This window comes from Amblyraja radiata, chromosome 1 (assembly GCF_010909765.2).
Source record: "Amblyraja radiata isolate CabotCenter1 chromosome 1, sAmbRad1.1.pri, whole genome shotgun sequence".
In the NCBI taxonomy this organism is placed as follows: Eukaryota; Metazoa; Chordata; class Chondrichthyes; order Rajiformes; family Rajidae; genus Amblyraja; species Amblyraja radiata.
In genome coordinates this window covers 103,624,951-103,647,620 of record NC_045956.1, presented here as the reverse complement: position 1 = coordinate 103,647,620, position 22,670 = coordinate 103,624,951, and the positions used below count along the sequence as shown (strand labels likewise).

Below are 22,670 nucleotides of genomic sequence, written 5' to 3'. Positions count from 1 at the left end.
ATCATCCCCAATAAGTATCCCGTTCCTGCCTTCTCCCCATATCCCCTGACTCCTCTATTTTTAAGAGCCCTATCTAGCTCTCTCTTGAAAGCATCCAGAGAACCTGCCTCCACCGCCATCTGAGGCAGAGAATTCCACAGACTCACCACTCTCTATGAGAAAAAGTGTTTCCTCGTCTCTGTTCTAAATGGCTTACTCCTTATTCGTAAACTGTTGCCTTGGTTCTGGACCCCCCCAACATCGGGAGTATGTTTCCTGCCTCTAGCATGTCCAAGCCCTTAACAATCTTATATGTTTCAAGACACCCGAGGGGGAAATCTTTCACACAGAGGGTATTGTATACATGGAATAAGCTGCAAGAGGAAATGACGAAGGTGGGTACAATTACAACATGTAAAGGTATATGGATAAGAAAGGTCTGTTGAGTTATGGGTTAGACACAGGCAAGTCGAATGAGCTTAATTAAGCAACTTCGACTGTATGGTCAGAAGGGGCTGATTCTGTGTTGCATTGCTCTATGACTGGATTGTAAGATGGTCCAATAAGTACTTACACTGAGGGTAGTGTTTAAGAAAGAACTGCAGATGCTGGAAAAATTGAAGGTAGACGGAAATGCTGGAGAAACTCAGCGGGTGAGGCAGCATCTATGGAGCGAAGGAATAGGTGACGAAGAAAGTTCTCGACCCGAAATGTCACCTATTCTGCTCTGAGGGTAGCCATTGTTTTTATTATTGGGTAGCACATTAGTTCATGCTATTCAAAATACAATAGCACATCCATTTCAGTAAAACAGTAAAAACAGATACCAAAAGAGAAAATACTGGAAACACTCAGCAGGTTTGGCAACATCAAGAGAAATCGGAAACTGTTAATGTTTCAGGTCTATGACTCTTACACAAAACTGGCAACATTTGGCTTTGTTGAAGGGTTGCAGATCTGAAACGTTAACTGTTTCTCTTGCTACAGATGCTGACGGACTTCTTTGAGATTTTCCACCATTTCCTGCTGTTACTTCAGACTTCCAGCACCTGCAATTTTTTTGGTAGAAGCAAAATACTGGCAGTATCATATAATAACAGAAAAGACTCGGGGTACCCAGCAAGCCAGCCAGCTTCCTTGGAGAAAGAAACAATATTAACATTTCAAATGAAATGATTTATCGTAGGATCATTGACTTGAAGTCTGTTTTTCTCTCACGGATATTGTTTGATGTGGATAATAATTCCACAATTTTCTGTTTTCATTTCAGTAGATATGGAATCGTAGTGCCCTAAGTGTAACTTTTTTTTAACATTCATCATTCTGAAATATCTTGAAAAGTGGTCAGAAAAATGTCACCTACAGAATTGTACAAACACCAATAGTGATCATGAATTCAGCAGATATGTGAGAAGGTTGGAAACTGTAGTGGCATATAAATAACTTTCTTTGGAGTAGCTGTTCTTACGTGGAAATCTGTATTTCCCATATCTGGTGCATTTAGTTTATCTTCACAATTGGTAGTTTCTTCAAAGAGCTTATTGACTAAATCAATTCTGTAAATTCATGTCCATTGACCATGATTCTTCCTAAGAGTTCAATGGTCTGGGTGGTACAATTTAACTGTAGGTCAGTTAAATGGCCTCATCACATCACCAAATAGCACTTCATGCCAAGTGGGCACCTCACTTCTATTCTGCCATGTCTGGGCCTCAATATATCAATCAGATGATAAGCTATTTGTTTAAGAAGGAACTGCAGATGCTGGAAAATCAAAGGTACACAAAAATGCTGGAGAAACTCAGCGGGTGCAGCAGCATCTATGGAGCGAAGGAAATAGGCAACGTTTCGGGCCAAACCCCTTCTTCAGACTGATGGGAATAATGATAAGATGATAAGTTATGTTGGGTTACTGCAAAGTAGACTGGAGGTGCAATCACATTGTTAGCACAGGGGGTGAAATGAGCAGCCCAGATCACCATTGTTCCTTTGTTGTTTAGAGCAATATTTCTATACTTCCTGGCCCAATTGCCAATTACTGAGACTCTTTGGTAGTACTGCCAGCCAAAATCCAGGGCAATGTGCACATGACATGCTCCATTGGGTTGCTTTCCAAAATGTCTCTGCAACTGTGCAGTCAATGACTTTGAATATTATAAGATATAGAATGTTATCAGATGCTGTGAGGAACTGTAAGGCCTATAATGGATTATGTTCTGGCTGCCAAACTGTAAACTCCATTAAGGATGGAACTTATCAGATCAGGATTGCTCTGCAATTCTCTGCCATCTCACAAAAGCTTTTCCCATAAGAGTCTGCCAACCTCTAATATTAAATTAATTGTTCTAACTTGCCTTTCAGAAGATTTCATGAAAACCTTACGCTGGAGACTAATGGGACAACAGGAAGAATCACACGGTTGATTAAAGTTGATTAATGTCACCCAGAGGGTGGGTGTGAAGAGCAAAATTGGTTGTGGCCAGGAAATACCCCAGACGAAACACGCCATTTCCTATTTATTTGTGGGCTCTTTTTCTGGATTAGCAAAGAAGAATCTTTAATTAAGGGACTGAGATAGTACAAAATGGATGCAATACCAAGAAAGACCAAATAGAATTCAAAGAATAAAGAATCCAATTGCCACAGGAATATCAACCTAAAGCAACACATCGCAACACCAAAGCGTCCAAAGAATTAGTAGCACTAAATTAAACCAACCAATCATGAATAGATAGCTCATCAAATTACAACTATTATTTCTCTCTGAGTTTGTTCGCTCGTGTGTCAGACGATGTAGCTCGCTGTCGGCTTCTTGAGTAATTGGCGATTAAAGTTTATTATCATCACGCATACTGAGGTACGGTGAAAATCTTTTGTTTGTGAGCTGTTCAATCAAATCAGATAATACTATACATGAGTACAATCAAGCCAAACTCAAATGTAAAAGGTAGAGCGAAGAGAAAGATACAGTGTAGAATATAGTTCTCAGCATTATAGCATAAGAGTTCCAGATAAAAAAATCCAATGTCTGCAATGGGGTAGGTTGCAGGATCAGGACCGTACCCTCGCTTGTTGAAGGACTGTTCAGAAGCCTAATACTTAAATGCTGTAAATAAAGTTGATACAATGGCAAAAGAAAATTGTGTTTTTTCCAAAATCAGTTCCATCCTCTTTGGGCCATTTAAGCTGAATTTCTCTCTCAGCCCATGACTTTCATTGGTAGCTCAAGCAGGTACAGAATAGGCACTAAATGTTAAAAAAAAAACTTGCTTCATCATTGAAATGGTGAAACTCGCATGTCTGAGTTTAGATTTTTTAAGATTTAGAGATACAACGTGGAAGCAGGCCCTTCGGCCCACAGAGTCCGTGCCGACCAGCAATCCCTGTACACTAGCATTATCCTACACACTAGGGACAATTTACAATTTTGCAGAAACCAATTAATCTACGAACCCATCGGTAATCTTCCTCCCACACTCTTTGGCGTGTGGGAGGAAACTGGAGCACCCCGAGAAAACCCACACAGGTCACGGAGGGAACGTATAAACTCTGTACAGACAGCACTCGTAGTCAGGATCGAACCCAGGTAGCTGGCGCTGTAGGGCAGCAACTTGCCCTCTCTCTGTCTCTGCCCTCTCTCTGTCACTGCCCTCTCTCTGCCCTCTCTCTCTCTCTGCCCCTCTCTCGGCCCTCTTTCTGCCTCTCTCTGCCTCTGCCCCCTCTCTCTGCCCTATCTCTATCTGCCCCCTTAAACTAAACTAATCTAGTTTTGTGTAGGAAGGAACTGCAGATGCTAATTTACACAGAAGATCAACACAAAATACTGGAGTAAATCAGCGGGACAGGCAGCATCTCTGGAGAGAAGGAACGGGTGATGTTTCGGGTTGAAACCCTTCATCAGACTGAAAGTCGGGGGAGAAGAAGTTGCAGTTTTGCCCTTAACTCTTCACAATTTTAATAGCAAATACCGAGATAGGCATTTGGTTAGAACATTTCAACTTACCCCCAAGTAATAGCCATCGATGAACACTACAGGCAAGGAAGGAGATTCATTTGCTCGCTTGCATCGTTCTTCTAACTCTTTTCCATAGTCACTGTTCAAGGCAATATTTTTTTCTCCCAACTTTATTCTGTGATTTTGGAAGATTTTCCTTACTAACTCACAGCGATCAAATGTTGCCCGCACAACACGAAGGCTAGTTGTGTAGATTACTATTCTTCCAAATTCTAGAGTGAGTGGTGGCTGCAACAAATAAAGAGAAGTCTCAAAGATAGCATTGCCTGTATCTTATTGTGTTAACTTTCTAAATAACTTATATTTTCAAATAACTTTGTTAAGTTCTCTACAAACTTGCACACTCTGCATCCACCACAAACAATTCCACATAGCTTAGTTTAGTTTAACTTAATTTAGTTTAGTTTTGCTTAATTTAATTTAGTTTAGTTTTGCTTAATTTAATTTAGTTTAGTTTAAATTAGTTCAGAGATACAGCGTGGAAACAGGCCCTTCGGCCTGCCATGTCCCCGCTGGCCAGCGATTACTCCTGTACACTAGCAATATCCTACTCACTAGGGACAATTTACAATTTACAAAAGCCAATTAAAATAAAAACCTGTACGTCTTTGAAATATGGGAGGAAACTGGAGAAAACCCACACGGTCACAGGGAGAACGTACAAACTCCAGTCAGACACCACCCGTAGTCAGGATGAAACCCAGCTCTCTAGTGCTGTAGGGCAGCAACTCTACTGAGGCGCACGCTGCGGGCCATCAATCCAAGGAAGGCTACTGGACCCGACGGCGTCTCTGGACGCGTGCTGAAGGACTGCGCTGACCAGCTGGCTGGAGTCTGTACGAGGATTTTCAACCAGTCTCTGGCCCAGTCCACTGTTCCACCCTGTCTGAAGTCCGCAACCATAGTCCCCTTGCCCAAAAAACCCCACATTTTCAGCCTCAACGACTACCGGCCAGTCGCACTCACACCAGTGGTGATGAAGTGTTTTGAAAAACTGGTCCGGGGTCACATCACATCACTCCTGCCCCGAAGCTTTGACCCCCACCAGTTTGCGTACAGAGCGAATAGATCTACAGAGGACGCTGTAGCCACAGCTCTCCATGCTGCACTGTCCCACCTGGAGCGGCGGGGGAGCTACGTGCGGATGCTCTTTGTGGACTACAGCTCTGCCTTTAATACCATCCTTCCCCACAAACTGGTGGACAAACTGGGGGACCTGGGACTTCCACACTCCACCTGCATGTGGATAAATAGCTTCCTGTCGGGTCGCAGCCAGAGAGTCAGAGTGGGCCATCACACATCCACGGCCCTCAGCCTCAGTACCGGCTCTCCACAGGGCTGCGTGCTGAGCCCCCTGCTCTACACCATCTACACACATGACTGCATCCCCGCCCACCACAGCAACACCATTGTCAAATTTGCGGATGACACTACGGTGGTGGGACTCATCTCCGGGGGGGACGAGTACGCCTACCGGGATGAGGTGGAGCAGCTGACAGTGTGGTGTGGAGAAAATAACCTGCTCCTTAACACCTTAAAGACCAAGGAGATAATAATAGACTTCAGGAAGAATAAAACGGACATGGTACCATTATTTATCAGAAGGGACTGTGTGGAGAGGGTGGCGGATTTCCGCTTCCTGGGAATCCATATTGAGGAGGACCTGACGTGGAGCGTGAACACCTCTGCGCTGCTGAAAAAGGTCCAGCAGAGACTGCACTTCCTGAGGGTGCTCAGGAAGAATAACATCACTCAGAGACTGCTGCTGTCCTTTTATCGGTGCTCCATTGAGAGCCTCCTAACATACTGTGTATGCGTATGGTACACCAGCTGCACAGCGGCTCAGAGGAAAGCGCTCCAGAGGGCCATTGACAACGCCCAGAGGATTGTCGGATGCCCTCTCCTTACCTTGGAGGACTTACACAGTTCCCGCTGCATCAAAAAATCCCAGAGTATTATAAAGGACATTTCCCACCCCGGACACTCCCTGTTTGAACTGTTACCGTCAGGCAGACGGTACAGATCTACAAGGACAAGGACAAACAGACTTAAAAACAGTTTTTACCCCACTGCTATAAAGGCACTAAATGTAGCCGCCAAGGAACGCAGGGGCGATACATACATACATGAAATCGACAGAAGGATGTAGGGCTGGGTGTTTATGCGTGCTATTTTTATGATATTTATTTTAGTTGTTTATCTTTTTTAATATTTTACTTTGTATGTATCGTTAGCTTTTAGAAATGTTTGAATGGTGCACTGACTGGCTGACATTTTACAATTTCGTTGTACATGGTTCATGTTACAATGACAATAAAGAAACTATTCTATTCTATTCTATTCTATTCTATTCTATTCTACGCCACTGTGCTGCCCTGGGATTGTAGACTAATGGACTAGAAGAATAAAGAAGTTTTAGGAAAACAGGAGAAATATATCTCTAAGCATACTTGTAAAGTATCATAAACATAAGACAAATCATGAGAGGTAGTATTGAATTCATTACCCGTTGCTCTTCAGCGAAATTTTATACCAACCATGACCAGGGAGCTTGTACACCTGAGCTAATCTGTATTATACTAAAGGGCCTGTCCCACCAGCATGCAACTGCATGCGGCGAGCGTGACCATACCGGAAGCGGGGGCCGCGCGGAGGCCGAGTGAGTGACGTGAAGTTCGAGCGAAGTCCGCCGGATGTTCGCGCGTGACGTACGGCGTCAAGACGCTGCATATGCCCATCGAGGCGGTGCCTACGGCCTCAATGCGGCTGCGGGCCGGCAAGCCGTTGCCGCACGGAATTTTTGAACACTGTCAGTTTTCCGGAGCCCTGCGCGATGTCGGGACCAGCTCCGCACAACTCCATACGGCTCCAGCGATCAAAGTGGGACCGGCCCCGCGAGGCTGTACGGCTCAAGCGACCACGTTAGGTCGCGCTTGCCGCATGCAGTCGCATGCTGGTGTGACAGGCCCTTTAAACTCTTCCCTTTGTTCTCAACATTCTAAATGTCTGTGTGAGCCAGGGTTGTGTTGGCATTCTTTTAATCTCCTTAATTTGTATCTTCTTCCAAACGCTTGGCTACAGCCTTTCCATTTTCACACATGCTACTCACATTTTCTCCCCCGACCGGATACATATCTTCTCAACGCATTTTAACCGATATTTCTCAAGTTATTAATCTTTTAAAAACAACTTCAAAATATTAAAGTTTTCAACGTTCTAATTTTGAAGAAAAAAATGCTGACTGACGTCACAATCATTCCAACCCGCTCGGCCCCGCTTGGATCCCTCACCCTCTCCATCTCTATCCTCCCTCCCTCCCACTCTACCCCCCTCTCTCTAACACCCTCCCTCTCTGCCCCTCTCCTTCTCTACCGCCCTCACCTCCCTCTCCCTCTCTACCCCCTCCTCCTGCAGCACTCCAACCCGTTCGGGCCCGCACGCTCGGCTCCGCGCACACAAGGAGGGCTCCAAGTACTGGATTCGGGACGAGGGGCCCATCGTGGAGAGTTACATCGGCTTGATTACCGTGACCCCTATGGCTCCAGAGGGGAGTTTGAAGGGTTTGTGGCGGTGGTGAACAAGGACATGAGTGCCAAGTTCACCTGGCTGGTGGCCTCTGCTGAGCGGCTGCTGCCCCAGCTACCCTGGCCACAGCCCTTTGAGAAGGACCGATTCATCAAACCCGGCTTCACCTCCCTCGATGTGATCACCTTCGCTGGCAGCGGCATCCCAGCCGGCATTAATATCCCCAACTACGAGGACATCCGTCAGACGGTGGGGTTTAAAAACGTCTCGCTCGGTATTGTGCTGGCAGTGGCTTGCCCTCTCTCTGTCTCTACTCTCTCTCTGTCTCTGCCCTCTCTCTGTCTGCCCTCTCTCTGTCTGCCCTCTCTCTGTCTGCCCTCTCTCTGTCTCTGCCCTCTCTCTGTCTGCCCTCTCTTTCTGTCCTCTCTCTCTCTCTCTACCCTCTCTCTCCTCTTTCCCCCTGCTGCTCTCTCTGTGCTCTCTCTGCCCACCCTCTGCCCTCTCTCTCTGCCCTCTCTGCCTCTCTCTGCCCCTCTCTGCCTCTCTCTGCCTCCCTCTGTCTCTCTCTCTCTGCCTCCCTCTCTGCCTCTCTCTGCCCCCTCTCTCTCTCTCTGCCCTCTCTCTCTGCACTCTCTCTCTCTACCCTCTCTGTCTGTCCTCTGTCTGTCTCTGCCCTCTCTCTGCCCTCTCTCTCTCTGCCCCCTCTGCCTCTCTCTGTGCCCTATCTGACTCTCTGCCCTCTCCCTGCCCCTCTCTGCCTCGGCCCCCTCTCTCTGCCCTATCCATCCCTGCACTCTCTCGCCCTCTGCCCTCCGCCTCTTGCTGCCCTCTCTGCCTCTCTCTGCCCTCTCTCTCTGCCCTCTCTCTCTCTGCTCTCTCTCTGCCCTCTTTGCCCTCTCTCTCTGCCCACTCTCTGCCTCTGCCCTCTCTCTGTCTCTGCCCTCTCTGTCTCTTCCCTCTCTCTGTCTATGCCCTTTCTCTATCTGCCCTCCCTCTCCCTCTGCCCTCTCTGCCTCTCTCTGCCCTCTCTCTCTCTGCTCTCTCTCTGCCCACTCTCTCTGCCTCTGCCCTCTCTCTGTCTCTGCCCTCTCTGTCTCTTCCCTCTCTCTGTCTATGCCCTCTCTATCTGCCCTCCCTCTCCCTCTGCCCTCTCTGCCTCTCTCTCTGCCCCTCTCTCTGCCCTCACTGCCCTCTCTGCCTCTCTGCCCCCTCTGCCCTCCCTCTGCCCTCTGAGTCTGCCCTCTCTGCCTCTCTCTGCTTCTCTCTCTCTCCGCCCCTCTTTCTCTGCCCTCTCTGTCTCTGCCCTCTCTCTGTCTGCCCTTGCTCTGTCTATGCCCTCTCTCTCTGCCCTCTCTGTCTCTGCCCTCTCTCTGCCTCCTCTCTCTCTCTGCCCCCACTGCCTCTCTCTCTGCCCTCTCTGCCTCTCTACCCTCTCTCTCAGCCCTCTCTCTTTCTCTGCACTCTCTCTCTCTCTGCTCTCTCTCTCTTCCCTCTCTCTCTGCACTCTCTCTCTCTTCCCTCTCTCTCTGCCCTCTCTCTCTCTCAGCCCTATCTATCTCTGCCCTCTCTCTCTCTCTCTCTCTCTGCTCTCTGCCTCTCTCTCTGCCACTCTCTGTCTCTCTCTCTCTCTGCCTCTCTGCCCTCTCTCTCTGCCCTCTCTCTCTCTGCCTCTCTCTCTGCCTCTCTCACTGCCCTCTCTGCCTCTGCTCTCTCTGCCCTCTCTCTGTCACTGCCCTCTCTCTGCCCTCTCTCTCTCTCTGCCCCTCTCTCGGCCCTCTTTCTGCCTCTCTCTGCCTCTGCCCCCTCTCTCTGCCCTATCTCTATCTGCCCCCTCTGCCCCTCTTGCCCTCTCTCACTCTCTGCCCTGTGCCTCTCTCTCTGACCTCTTTGCCTCTCTGCCTGTGCCTCTCTGCTCTCTCTGCCCTCGCTCTCTCTGCCCTCTCTCTATCTCTGTCTCTGCCCTCTTTGCCTCTCTCTGTCTCTCTCTCTCTCTCGAATAATATTAATATAATATCAAGGTGGGATTAGTGTGTGTGTGGGGGGTGGTTAGTATGTGTGCCCCCCCCCCCCCCTCACCTCCCACCTCCCCCCACAACCGCGCGTTGAGGGGACAGACCCAACGGGTCCCACTTGGTCTAGTATCACATTAATATTTATGTGGTCTCCATAAATGAACAAATTACACCCATCAGTTCACTCTTCCCCCAAATAATTTAAATGTTTGTTTGTTGGGTTTTTTCTGGTCCCTAAGGAGGAAAGTGTGTTGGAGGAAGGTGGGAATGAAAACATTTTTAAATGTCAGGCCACATTCCTATCCACCTAATTATTGTTTCAGCAATTAAAGTCTTCAAGGAAGTTGAAGAAATCAATTTTAATAAAATGCTTATTTATAAACCTTGACAGCTGGATTTTTCACAGATTAAAGAATCTCTGCAATGGTAAACAGCAATGCAAAGTGCCAGACATGTGATGTTCTTTCCAATTCTCCTATGAAATTTAAAAAGGCACTGAAATTGGCCATCCTTTCATGCCCATCTCCTTAATGCTGAGTGCACTTACAAGATTGCCAGAGGGTCAATAGGAGGAAGGATATTTCCGCTGGATTCAATTCGAAACACTTTCCCTTTCCAATGAGCTCCAATTTTCACAAAAAGGGCACCCGCATATACACACTAATGTCCCAGACCCCTCCTGCGATTTTCCATTTGCTCCTATCGATCCTCTACACAATCCCTCGTAATTTGGATTCCTCTACCTCCCAAACCCAATCTTCTGTCACCAAATTGGCAATTCTCTGGCTGTCAAAACCCAATCGAAAAACCGCTGAACACTGACAATTTGCACCATCCTCCCCCACATTCATGCCTAACCCTCTGACCTCCTAACCCTTCAGCCACTCACTGTTTCCCACTTACCTGGTTTTCAAGTAGTCAACATGCACAAAGACATTTAAAAAGGTTTCCTGCGGCAACTTGCACCCCTTATGTTCTGGTTTCCTATCAAGAATACTTACTGAATCTCAATGCAAGGCCCCATCTCTCTTCACATGTGGCTTTGATCTTGTAGAAAACATGACAGCATCTGTGCCAAAATATGATAACCTGGGGATATTACTGCTTGATTTTGAATCAGATTACCTTTGGATCAGTACTTCTAAGTGTTTCAATTAGACTGTCTAACCACTGCAATTTCCCTCGTTGCCTGTTAATAATAATATGTTTTCAATTGTCCTTTTTAGTAATGCTGGAATTTAGGTGAAAGATAAACATAGAAACATAGAAAATAGGTGCAGGAGTAGCCCATTTGGCCCTTCGAGCCTGCACCGCCATTCAATATGATCATGGCTGATCATCCAACTCAGTATCCTGTACCTGCCTTCTCTCCATACCCCCTGATACCTTTAGCCACAAGGGCCACATCTAACTCCCTCTTAAATATAGCCAATGAACTGGCCTCAACTACCTTCTGTGGCAGAGAATTCCAGAGATTTACCACTCTCTGTGTGAAAAATGTTTTTCTCATCTCGGTCCTAAAAGATTTACCCCTTATCCTTAAACTGTGACCCCTTGTTCTGGACTTCCCCAACATCGGGAACATTCTTCCTGCATCTAGCCTGTCCAACCCCTTAAGAATTTTGTAAGTTTCTATAACATCCCCCCTCAATCTTCTAAATTCTAGCGAGTACAAGCCGAGTCTATCCAGTCTTTCTTCATATGAAAGTTCTGACATCCCAGGAATCAGTCTGGTGAACCTTCTCTGTACTCCCTCTATGGCAAGAATGTATTTCCTAACAAAGGCTATATGTAGTAAGTTAACATCTGCAAATATTAATTCCTGATTTTGACCCACTCTCTCGGTGTAAGTGCACAACCATACACATTTATAAGATGGTGTGCCCCAGATGTTTTTTATCTTAAATCTTTATATTAAAAGTAATGTATTCTGATTAGCTTCCATATGTATGTAAAGAGGTTTAGTGAAACAAGTGATGATCCTCTATATTCAGAATCAGTACAATTTACAACGAGAAACAATAAATTGGTAGCACAATTAAACAAATACTTTGGTTCTGTCTTCATGGAAGGAGATTTAAAAAATCCGAGAAATGCTAGGGAACCAAGAGTCAACTGAAATGGAGGGGTTAATGAAAATTAGTATTATCCAAAAAACTGGAGAAATGAATGCACTGAAAATCAATAAATCCCCAGGGCCTGATAGCCAGCACCACAGAGTACTGATAAACATCACCATAGAAATAGTGGATACATTGATTGTCATCTTCCGAAGCCCCATAAATTACAGAACAGTTCCTACAGACTGCAAACATAAAACCACTATTCAAGAAAGGTGGGAGCGAGAAATCAGGGACTTCAACACCAATAAGATTAATGTCAGTTTTAGTGGAAATGTTAGAATCTATTATATCAGGAAAATTACTAAATTAGACAATGTCAATGTGGATTTATGCAAAGGAAATCACATTTGACAAGCCAATTGCAGTATTTTTGAGGATGTGACTACTGAAGGAGATAAATGAGTCGTTGTGGTGCAGTTGGATGTTTAGAGAGTCTTTGATAAAGTCCCACATAAGAGAATATATTGGTATGGATTGAAAATTGATGAGCAGAAAAGAATCAGGAAGAAAATATAAATTAGTGACCCTTTAACCTGAACTAGACAAATAAAAAAGAATGTGTAGGAAGGAACTGCAGATGCTGGTTCAAACCAAAGATAGACACAAAATGCTGGAGTAACTCATTGTGTCAGGCAGCATCTCTCGAGGGAAGGAATGTGTCATAGTTGTAAGTCTGGGTTCACATTGTAAACCAGAATTTAGTTGCACAGTTGTGAGTGTATAGGGACTACATTCAGGGGCTTTATGCAGGCTCTAATCATGGTTTGCCCTTGATGTCCCAATCTCTAAAATGCCCCATTTCATGAAATGTCGCCCTGATATCAGGGGCAAACACTTTTATTTCAGCTCTGGACTTCAACTCTTTGGTTCATGTTTGAAACAAGGCAGTGATGAAATCTGAAACCAAAGTGGGCATCAATGTGTTGATATTAGTGAGTATGTGTCTCTTGACAGTATCGTCAACAGCACATTTGCATCAGTTGCTGATGATTGAGAGTGGGCTGATGGGGTGATAATAAATCAGGTTAGATTTGTGCTGCTTTACACGTGGTCAATTTTCAAGTAGATGCTAATTGTGTACCTACACTGGAACTACTTGGCTAGAGGCCCAACTAGTTCTGGAACACAAGCTTTTAGCTGGAATATTGTCTGGACCCATTATCCTTTGCTTTTTCGAGGGCTATTGACTATTTCTTGAAACCAGTGGAATGAATCAATTTGAACTGGTGTCAGATGGTGGGGATCTCAAGAGTAATGGATCAACCATACAGGATGTTTGGCTGAACATGGTTGCCAATGCTTCATCTTTGCTTTCCATATGTTGGATCCTGCAGTATTTTCTTCAGGTCTTTTCCTTTCGTCAGCTCTTTCATTGGGCACAACTAAATGAGGCAAAAATTGCAGAACATTCATCTGATCCATTGATTTAGTCTTTTGTCAGAGGGTGGTGAATCTGTGGAATTCATTGCCACAGACAGCTGTGGAGGCCAAGTCAACGGATATTTTTAAGGTGGAGTTTGACAGATTCTTGATTAGTACGGGTGTCGGGGGTTATGAGGCGAAGGCAAGAGATTGAGAAGGAAAGATAGATCAGCCATAATTCTGAGGGATAGGTTATACAGGCATTTGGATGGGCAAGGGCTGATTAGGGATAGTCATGTTTTTGTATGTGGGAGGTGGTGTCTCACAAATCTGATTGATTTTTTTTTAATACGTGACCAAAAAGGTCGATGAGGGCAGAGCTGTAGATGTTGTGTACATGGATTTCAGTAAGGCATTCGACAAGGTTCCACATGGTAGGCTACTCTGGAAGGTTAGATCGCATGGGGTCCAAGGAGAGATAGCTGAATGGATAGCAAATTGGCTCCATGGAAGGAAGCAGAGGGTGATGGTGGAAGGTTGCTTCTCGGACTGGAGGCACTAGTGGTGTGTCTCAGGGTTTGGTGCTGGGCCTGTTGCAATTTGTCATCTACATTAATGGTTTGGATGAGAACATACAGGGCAAGATTAGCAAGTTTGCTGATGATACAAAAGTGAGTGGTTTTATAGATAGTGAAGATGGTTGTGAACGATTGCAGCCGGATCTGGATCGATTGGCCAAGTGGACAGAGGAATGATTGATGGAACTTAAAACAAAGAAGTGTGAGGTGTTGCATTTTGTGATATCTGACAAAGTCAGGACCTACACAGTGAATGGTAGGCCTCTTGAGAGTGTTGTAGAGCAGAGGGATCTAGGAGTGCAGGTGCATAGTTCTTTGAAGGTTGAGTCGCAGGTAGATAAGATGGTCAAAAAGGTTTACGGCACTTTGGCCATTAGTCAGAGTATTGAATATACATGTTGGGAGGTCATGTTGCAGTTGTATAAGATGTTGGTGAGACCGCATTTAGAATATTGTGTTCAGATCTGGACACCTTGTTATAGGAAATATAGTGTCATTCTTGAAAGGGATCAGAAAAGATTTATGAGGATGTTGCCAGGACTAGAGGGTGTGAGCTATAGGGAGAGGTTGAGTAGTCTGGGTCTCTATTCTATGGTCCGCAGGAGGATGAGGGGTAATCTTATAGAGATGTACAAAATCATGAGAGAAATAGATCCGGTAGATGCACAGAGTCTCTTGCCCAGAGTTGGGGGATCGAGGACCAGAAGATGAAGTTGAGGCACCCTAGGTGAAGGGGAAAAGATTTCATAGGAATCTGAGGGGTCTTATTCACACAAAGGGCAGTGGGTGTCTTTCACACAAAGGGTGGATCCCAAAGTAACATTATCAAATTTGCAGATGACACAAAGCTGGGTGGCAGTGCAAACTGTGAGGAGGATGCTATGAGAATGCAGGGTGACTTGGACAGGTTGGGTGAGATGCATGGCAGATGCAGTTTAATGTGGATAAATGTGAGGTTATCCACTTTGGTAGCAGAAACAGGAAGGCAGATTACTATCTAAATGGTGTCAAGTTGGGAAAAGGGGAAGTACAACGGGATCTGGGGGTCCTTGTACATCAGTCAATGAAAGTAAGCATGCAGGTACAGCAGGCAGTGAAGAAAGCGAATGGCACGTTGGCCTTTATAACAAGAAGAATTGAGTATAGGAGCAAAGAGGTCCTTCTGCAGTTGTATAGGGCCCTAGTGAGACCACACCTGGAGTATTGTGTGCAGTTTTGGTCCCCTAATTTGAGGAAGGACATTCTTGCTATTGAGGGAGTGCAGCATAGGTTTACAAGGTTAATTTTCGGGATGGCGGGACTGTCATATGCTGAGAGAATGGAGCGGCTGGGCTTGTATACTTTGGAGTTTAGAAGGATAAGAGGGCATCTTATTGAAACATAAAAGATTATTTAGTGTTTGGACATGCTAGAAGCAGGAAACATGTTCCCGATGTTGGGGAGTCCAGAACCAGGAGCCACAGTTTAAGAATAAGGGGTAAGCCATTTAGAACGGAGACGAGGAAACACTTTTTCTCATAGAGAGTTGTGAGTCTGTGGAATTCTCTGCCTCAGAGGGCGGTGGAGTCCGGTTCGCTGGATACTTTCAAGAGAGAGTTAGATTGGCTCTTAACGATAGCGGAGTCAGTGGGTATGGGGAGTAGGCAGGAATGGGGTACTGTTGGGGATGATCAGCCATGATCACATTGAATGGCTCGAAGGGCCAAATGGCCTACTCCTGCACCTATTGTCTATTATCTATTGTGTATGGAACAAGCTGCCAGAGGAGGTAGTTGAGGCTGAGACTATCCCATCATTTAAGAAGCAGTTAGACAGGTACATGGATAGGACAGGTTTGGATGGATATGGACCAAGAGCAGCCAGGTGGGACTAGTGTAAATGGGACATGTTGGCCAGTGTGGGCAAGTTGGGCTAAAAGGCCTGTTCTACATTGTATCACCCTGTATCACTCTATTGAATGGCAGAGTGGACTTGATGGGCCGAATGGTCCAAATTTGCTACTAGAACTTATGAAACTTCAGAAATTATGGGACTACTTAGTTCTGTCGAGTACATGCTATTTTGCTGTTTAGCTTGCATTGTGGTCCTTTAGTTTCACCAGATTTGTACCCACTATTAGTTGCTTCGGCTATTATTCCCTGCAGGACTTTCTGTACTGCTCATAAAAAAAAGGGTTGATCCCATGGTTTGGCTGTAATAGTACAGTTAGAGATGCACCAGTTCACAAGGTGACAAGTTTATTTATTTCTGCCCATGGTCCACGGCATCTCATACATGTCCAGTGTTCAGTTGCTCAATGTGTTCTGAGTGTATCCAATTCAGCACAGCTGTAGTGCCACACAATGAATATCCATGGCATGTGCAAGGTCGACACCTTGACTTCACAAGCATCGTGCAGTCGTCATGTCTACCACTGGTATTAAGAATATATGCATCTGCCTCGGAGAGATTGCTGATCAAGTAGATTATCCTTTGTGTTAGTTCACTCACTGGCTGTTGCAGCATTTCATGGCTCAGCTGGCAAAGGTGTTAACAAAGGAATGTCAAATATTGAAGTCCTCCACCCAGAGTATATTTTACTCCTTTTACTACTAAAATGTTGTTCAATACAAGGCAGCACTGATTCATCATCTGAAGCAGGGCGATAGGTGGCAATCAGAAGGAGGCTTCTTTGCCAGTTTTCACCTGATTTCATAAGGTCTGTAGTCAACATTGAGATGTCTCAGGGTTACTCAATCCCACCTGAAAACACAGTACCACCACCAACTCTGGTGACACTGTCCAGTCGGTAAGAGCGGAACTCTCTATCAAAACATGGAGGAGGCGGGGGACACAATTTTTTGGCAGCCACGCGCGCATGCGCACACTCGCAAGAGGCTTCGTGAGGCTCAATCCAGCGCTAAAAGCGGAGATTTTAAAATCGGGATCACAAAAACTTGGGGGGGGGGGATGTCCACCACCTCTCAAAACATGGGGGTGACGTGTCCTCTCTGGCCCCCCCGGGGTTTCCGCCCCTGCCAGTCAGTAAGAGACTGGATGTACTCAGGCCTCACATGAAGGAATCTGTGAAGATAATTTATAGGGTGATTTCACGAAAGGTCACTGGATCATAGATCCTCACCCACGTGACCGCAAAATCCAACTGGGGTACAAGCGTCATTTCCGGTACATGTTAGTGATGCTGAAAACGCGCACTTTCACACCCGTTAAAAACCGCGAAAACGGCCCGTTTTTGAGCTGTAAATAACTGTGCCAGTCGGGGTGACCGTGAGACACAGTTATCTAACTTTACAGCCCAGAAGATAGATAAAAACGAAGGTAAATACAAGAGGGAGCTGAAGGGGCAAAAACAGCGGAAGTGGTTAGCGGACATTCGCCATGGAGATATAAAGATCGAAAATATCGGGAATTATCGCGTTTGCTCGCTGCATTTCATCAAAAGTAAGGCATTATTGACGTTTTATCTTTATTCATTTGTTATATGAAAAGTTTTAAAAGTGAAAAATCTGTCAGTAAAATTGCAAAATCGCCCATGGTTCTCAGGTGGGTTTTAACATGCAAAATGAAAACTGACAATTATCCCATTCCTTAGCTTGCATCTGAGTAAGATTTATTTCAAAACTCATTGATAGTTTACGATTATTTAAATGGTAAATGGAGCTTCAGAAGCGTTTTCATTTTGCATGTTAAAACCCACCTGAGAACCATGGGCGATTTTGCAATTTTACTGACGGATTTTTCACTTTTAAAACTTTTCATATAACAAATGAATAAAGATAAAACGTCAATAATGCCTTACTTTTGATGAAATGCAGCGAGCAAACTCGATAATTCCCGATATTTTCGATCTTTATATCTCCACGGCGAATGTCCGCTAACCACTTCCGCTGTTTTTGCCCCTTCAGCTCCCTCTTGTATTTACCTTTGTTTTTATCTAACTTCTGGACTGTAAAGTTAGATAACTGTGTCTCACGGTCACCCCGACTGGCACAGTTATTTACAGCTCAAAAACGGGCCGTTTTCCAGTATAATAACCGGAAAAAAATTAATATTAAAATTTTGGAAAGGCCCTACAACCCCCACAATCAAAATGTGGATTACGGAAATGTCGGAGACCCTATACTTAGAAAGAATTAGACTTGTCTTAATGGACAAACAAGATCTTTTCCATAAAATTTGGGCTCCATTCATTAACTATCTGAAGGGATAGACTGGCACAGCACGAGGACCCAGCTGAAACTTGAACTCAGGAACAGATGAAAAACTATACTCTATACTTTATAACCTACGAACCTATCTCCATTGATGTATCACAGGTAACCCATTCCACCTCTCTTGTTTTTCTGTTGTGTTTTTTTTTTTTTGCTTTCTTTTTTATTTGTAACTTTCTACCCTCTCTTTTTCTCGCTTTCTATAAAAAATAAAAATACTAGAAGCAGAAGTAATTGATAATGGAAAATTTTAATAATGTATGACTGATGTATATGAAAAGTTTTTTTTCTACTATAATATGTAATTACATTGTATAATATGTCTACTTCTAATAAATAAAAAATATTTAAAAAAAAATAAATTAAAAAAAAAGAAAAAACGGGCCGTTTTCGCGGTTTTTAACGGGTGTGAAAGTGCGCGTTTTCAGCATCACTAACATGTACCGGAAGTGACGCTTGTACCCCAGTTGGATTTTGCGGTCACGTGGGTGAGGATCTATGCTCCAGTGACCTTTCGTGAAATCACCCTATATCTAACAGCAGCTCTCAGATATTTGTGAGAAGGAGTTTGCAGGATTAACTGGGTTGACATTTCTTTGACTGAGTATTTGATGCATCTGAATTGAGAACCCAGGTCAAGTCTGTATGGTCCATCAAGCTTATTTTGTTTATTACTTTTACATAGCAGTTATGAAAGGCAAACACATTGTTATATGTCTGGGATCACATTGTACACCAGATCAGGTCAGGATATCAAACATACCCAGAAAGGGTGAGTGAGATCAGTTTTTAAACAACAACTGGTGTTTCATGGTCTTCACTCACTGAGACTCGTCTTACAAAAGTCTGGGTTATTGGATTTAAATTCCACAGCTGCATGGTGAGATTTAAACTCACATTTCTATGTTGCAAGTCCAGTAATTTATCCATGACACCACCATCTTGTAGGTTGGAGATAGCACCTTGTGCTTTATGGACTTACTAGTGTTGGACTCATGAACCAAGTACCCATTGGCCCATGCAGAACCTGTAAACTAACCCACCAAGGGATACTGGGCATTTCTAGCGCCATATTTTATTTGATCACATCGATCAATTTATGATCAGTTCATGTTACTATTTTTGAACAATTTATATTACTGCTTTCAAACAATTTGCCATTGATCAACTCACTCTATACTTGCTCATATATATTCCCATGATTTAGTGCAAGATTTTATATCATTATCCATATCTATTATTTTGCGTCAATCGTGAGAAGTTGACCATTGACAAGATCTCACTTATTTTGCATCCTAATCTCTTTTGTCAAGGTTGTTTTGCACCACCTATGTAATCCACCACAGTCCTGGTGAAAATAGCCCCATGTAGTAAGCTCCACAATTTTCACCAAGCAACAATAAAGGAATGATAATATGTTTCCACGTCAGTAATTAGAAATATCTACAAATTTTGAAACCGTATCTCCAATTTCAGAAGACAAATCATTGTTTAATGTACTAAACAGCAACAGCCCAATCACAGATCCACAATGAACACTTCTGTACATACTCTGCCACAAAAAAGCATTTTCTTCCTTAGATGTCCCATATTCTCTAATTTCAAACCAGCTTGCAACAGCCAACTTGACCAAGAAGATCTGGTGTTACATTTTTCTAAAGCACATCACCAATATTATCATAGGTCAGGAAGCATTGAAGAAAAAGGATGGGTGACATTTCGGGTCAGGACCCTTCTTCAGACTGTATGAAGAAGAGTCCCGACCCAAAACATCACCCATCCTTTTACTCCAGTGATGCTACCAGTTGGGACGACAGATGGCACAATGGGCTAAGTGTTCGGCTGGCGATCGGAAGGTAGCCGGTTCGAATCCCGCTTGGAGTGCATACTGTCGTTGTGTCCTTGGGCAAGACACTTCACCCACCTTTGCCTGTGTGTGAATGTGTGTGAATGTGTGTGAGTGATTGGTGGTGGTCGGAGGGGCCGTAGGCGCAGATTGGCAGCCACGCTTCCGTCAGTCTGCCCCAGGGCAGCTGTGGCTACAGAAGTAGCTCACCACCACCGAGTATGACTGAGTAGTGAATGAATAATGCGATGTAAAGCGCCTTGAGTATTAGAAAGGCGCTATATAAATCCCATCCATTATTATTATTATTACCTGAACCACTGAGTTAATCCAGCACTTTGTGTCTATCTTCAGTATATACCAGCATCTGCAGTTCCTTTCCAGCACCAATATTATCATTGTCTGTTTCGTGTTACACAATAACACATGCCGGAATATACCATCAGGTCCTTTAAGTCTGCCACACGATTCAATATGATCATAGCTGATCTCCCCAGGTCCAAACTCCAATTGTGTGCCTGGTCCCCAGTCCTCTATTCCCCAGCCTTTCAAAACATTATAAACCTCTTTAAATACATTCAATGATCCAGTTAATGTAACCACACTTTTTAAGAAAGGAGGGAGAGAGAAAACAGGGAATTATAGACCAGTTAGGCTGACATCAGTAGTAGGGAAGATGCTTGAGTCAATTATTAAAGATGTAATGGTCGTGCATTTGGAAAGCAGTGACAGGACTTCCGGTGGCGCTGTGGCGACCTAAGACATGCGCCATTAAGCTCCGCTCCATTTAAATCGCTAAAACGGCCGAAAATACATAAAAACGGACAGAAGAAATCGCTTACCGGCAGACGCTTGTTGTCGCGTAAGTGACATCATCAGAAATCGACTCCGGTATTTTAAATGACCGGTATAAGGTACCCCAGAAGACTTCATAAAGTTCCAAAAGGGTCTAAACCACCTCGGAAGAAATGCCCTGTGGAAACTGGAAAGTGAAGAAGCCTCTGAACAAGAAGCCTCCACTTCAAGTATGGAAGCAGCTAAACAACCTTTGGTGGAAGAAATCAAAGCTTTATTGGGTGAGCAACTTGTGGTTATAAAGTCGGAGATCGCTGCTGGGAGAACAGAAATCTGTGAAAAGATTGATAAGATAGATGTCCGCATAGAAGAAGTGAATTCCTCTCTGAAAGGGGAAATTAAAAGTCTCGAAATTGATATCAGCCGTAAGTTGGAACCCATTCTCGTTACTTCTAAACAACATATTGAGCCTTTCGAGAATTGGAAGCTGCCACTACCGAAAATGCTCAGACAACACACAGACTGATGGCTGAACTGGAGAGTATTTCTGGGCAACTTGCCAAGGTGGCTGAAAAATGTCTTGATCTGGAAGGGCGTTCTAAACGGCAGAATTTATGAATTGTTGGGGTTGTGATGTCTGTGATGTCTTTGCAATCAATGTAACAGAAACTCGTGCATGAGCCTCGTGACTGAGGTCAAGTGACCTTCAAGATAAAAGGCAATGATTGCAGAATAAACGTGCTCTTTCTCTGGAACACAAGCCCGGTGTGGACCTGTCCTTTGTGCTAGTCACAACTGAGTCTTACCTCGGACGAAAAGACCTTACATGGTGTCAGAAGAAAACAAAGAAAAAAGGGAAAGAAGTAGCGGAGAACAAGCCTCAAGCCTCCATGGAAGAGAAGTAAAAGAGGAAGGTTCAAACAGGACAGTGGAGCCACTACAAGACCGACGAAACAGAGTGAGCCCGGCCGGAAGGAGTGTCAGCCCAGTCGTGATAGCCCCGACGCAGGGGAACGAGGTAAAGAGGAAGGTCAGCAGGCAACCAGTATCGGAGGTCTGGAGTGGCCAGCGGTGGAGAGAGGTGCAGCCCCGACGAGAGGTGCAGTCCCGACACAGGGGAGCGAGTTGCAGCCCGACGAGAGGTGCAGTCCCGACGCAGGGGAGCGAGGTGAAGCCCCGACGAGAGGTGCAGTCCCGACACAGGGGAGCGAGGTGAAGCCCCGACGGAAGAAGCAGCGACCGGCATGGCAGCAACCAGGTGAGCCCGAGAGCCAACGGTGGGCAGAGAAGCGGGACCTGCAGAGAGATGAAGTCACAACAGAAGAAGCGAAGAGCAAAGACACAGACACATGTGGAAGTGCTGTAGAAGTGCTGTAAATGTGCTGTAAAAGTAAGATTAAAGTGAAATGTTGTATGACATGCTGTAAGAAACGAGTCTCCCCCAATTGGGTTTTGTTTACCTGATATATACTGCCTCGGTACTGTTGCTTTTTTTTTTCTTCACAGATATGTACTGCCTCGGTTCTTTAGGACGTAAAAATAATTTTAAAATGGCTTTTTTCGACAGAAATACACTGGACTTGGTACTGTTGTGATAAAAGATCATCCCTTCCATAAGAAGGGGAGATTATTTTGTTCTTTTCTAGTCATTAGTGTTCGGTCTGCACTGGTGATTCGGGTGTACTAATTGGGGGGCAATCAATGTTTTGTCTTCAACATGCAGTTCATTATCTTTTCTCTTCTCCCTCATCGAGGCCAAACTAAGTTTGTGTCTGTTAATTGTGTTTACAATAGCTGCAGGTGATTACCGCAGTTCATTATCTCTTCTCTTGTAGCCCTGTGTAGCAATGTGTAAAAAAACCCTGGATAGCCGTGGATGGAGCATCAGAAGTCAGACGCCCAGATGGGAGAAACCTGGAGAGAGGAGCCCGTCTTCCAGAATCCAGCAGTAGTCTCCCAGAAGGGTCTTTTAGTAGGAGAAACTTAGTCAGAGGAGCCAGTCTCCCAGGGGTGAGAAATGGCCAGAGGAGCCCGTCTCCTAGATGCCAGAAGAAGTCCCCAGAAGCCTAGCTAGACGAGAGGTGGGAGCCAGTCTCCCAGTCGTAGCAGAAGGCAATTGAGAGAGGCCCTCTGCTAGAGTGTAAAATTAAGTGGACATCAGGGGAATTGATAAACAAAGTGAAAAGGGGGAGATGTATGATCTGAAGAATGATGATAAACAAAG

At 44.7% G+C, this 22,670-nt stretch overlaps 1 protein-coding gene across 1 annotated transcript in view; it reads right to left on the bottom strand.

The window, feature by feature from the left end:
- Nucleotides 1-22,670, bottom strand: part of grxcr1 (glutaredoxin and cysteine rich domain containing 1) — a 103,130-nt gene that overhangs the window by 39,043 nt on the left and 41,417 nt on the right. The window contains exon 2 of the mRNA XM_033027916.1: nucleotides 3,983-4,222. Within this exon, the coding sequence (XP_032883807.1) occupies nucleotides 3,983-4,222 (240 nt within the window). The remainder of the gene's footprint in view (nucleotides 1-3,982; nucleotides 4,223-22,670) is intronic.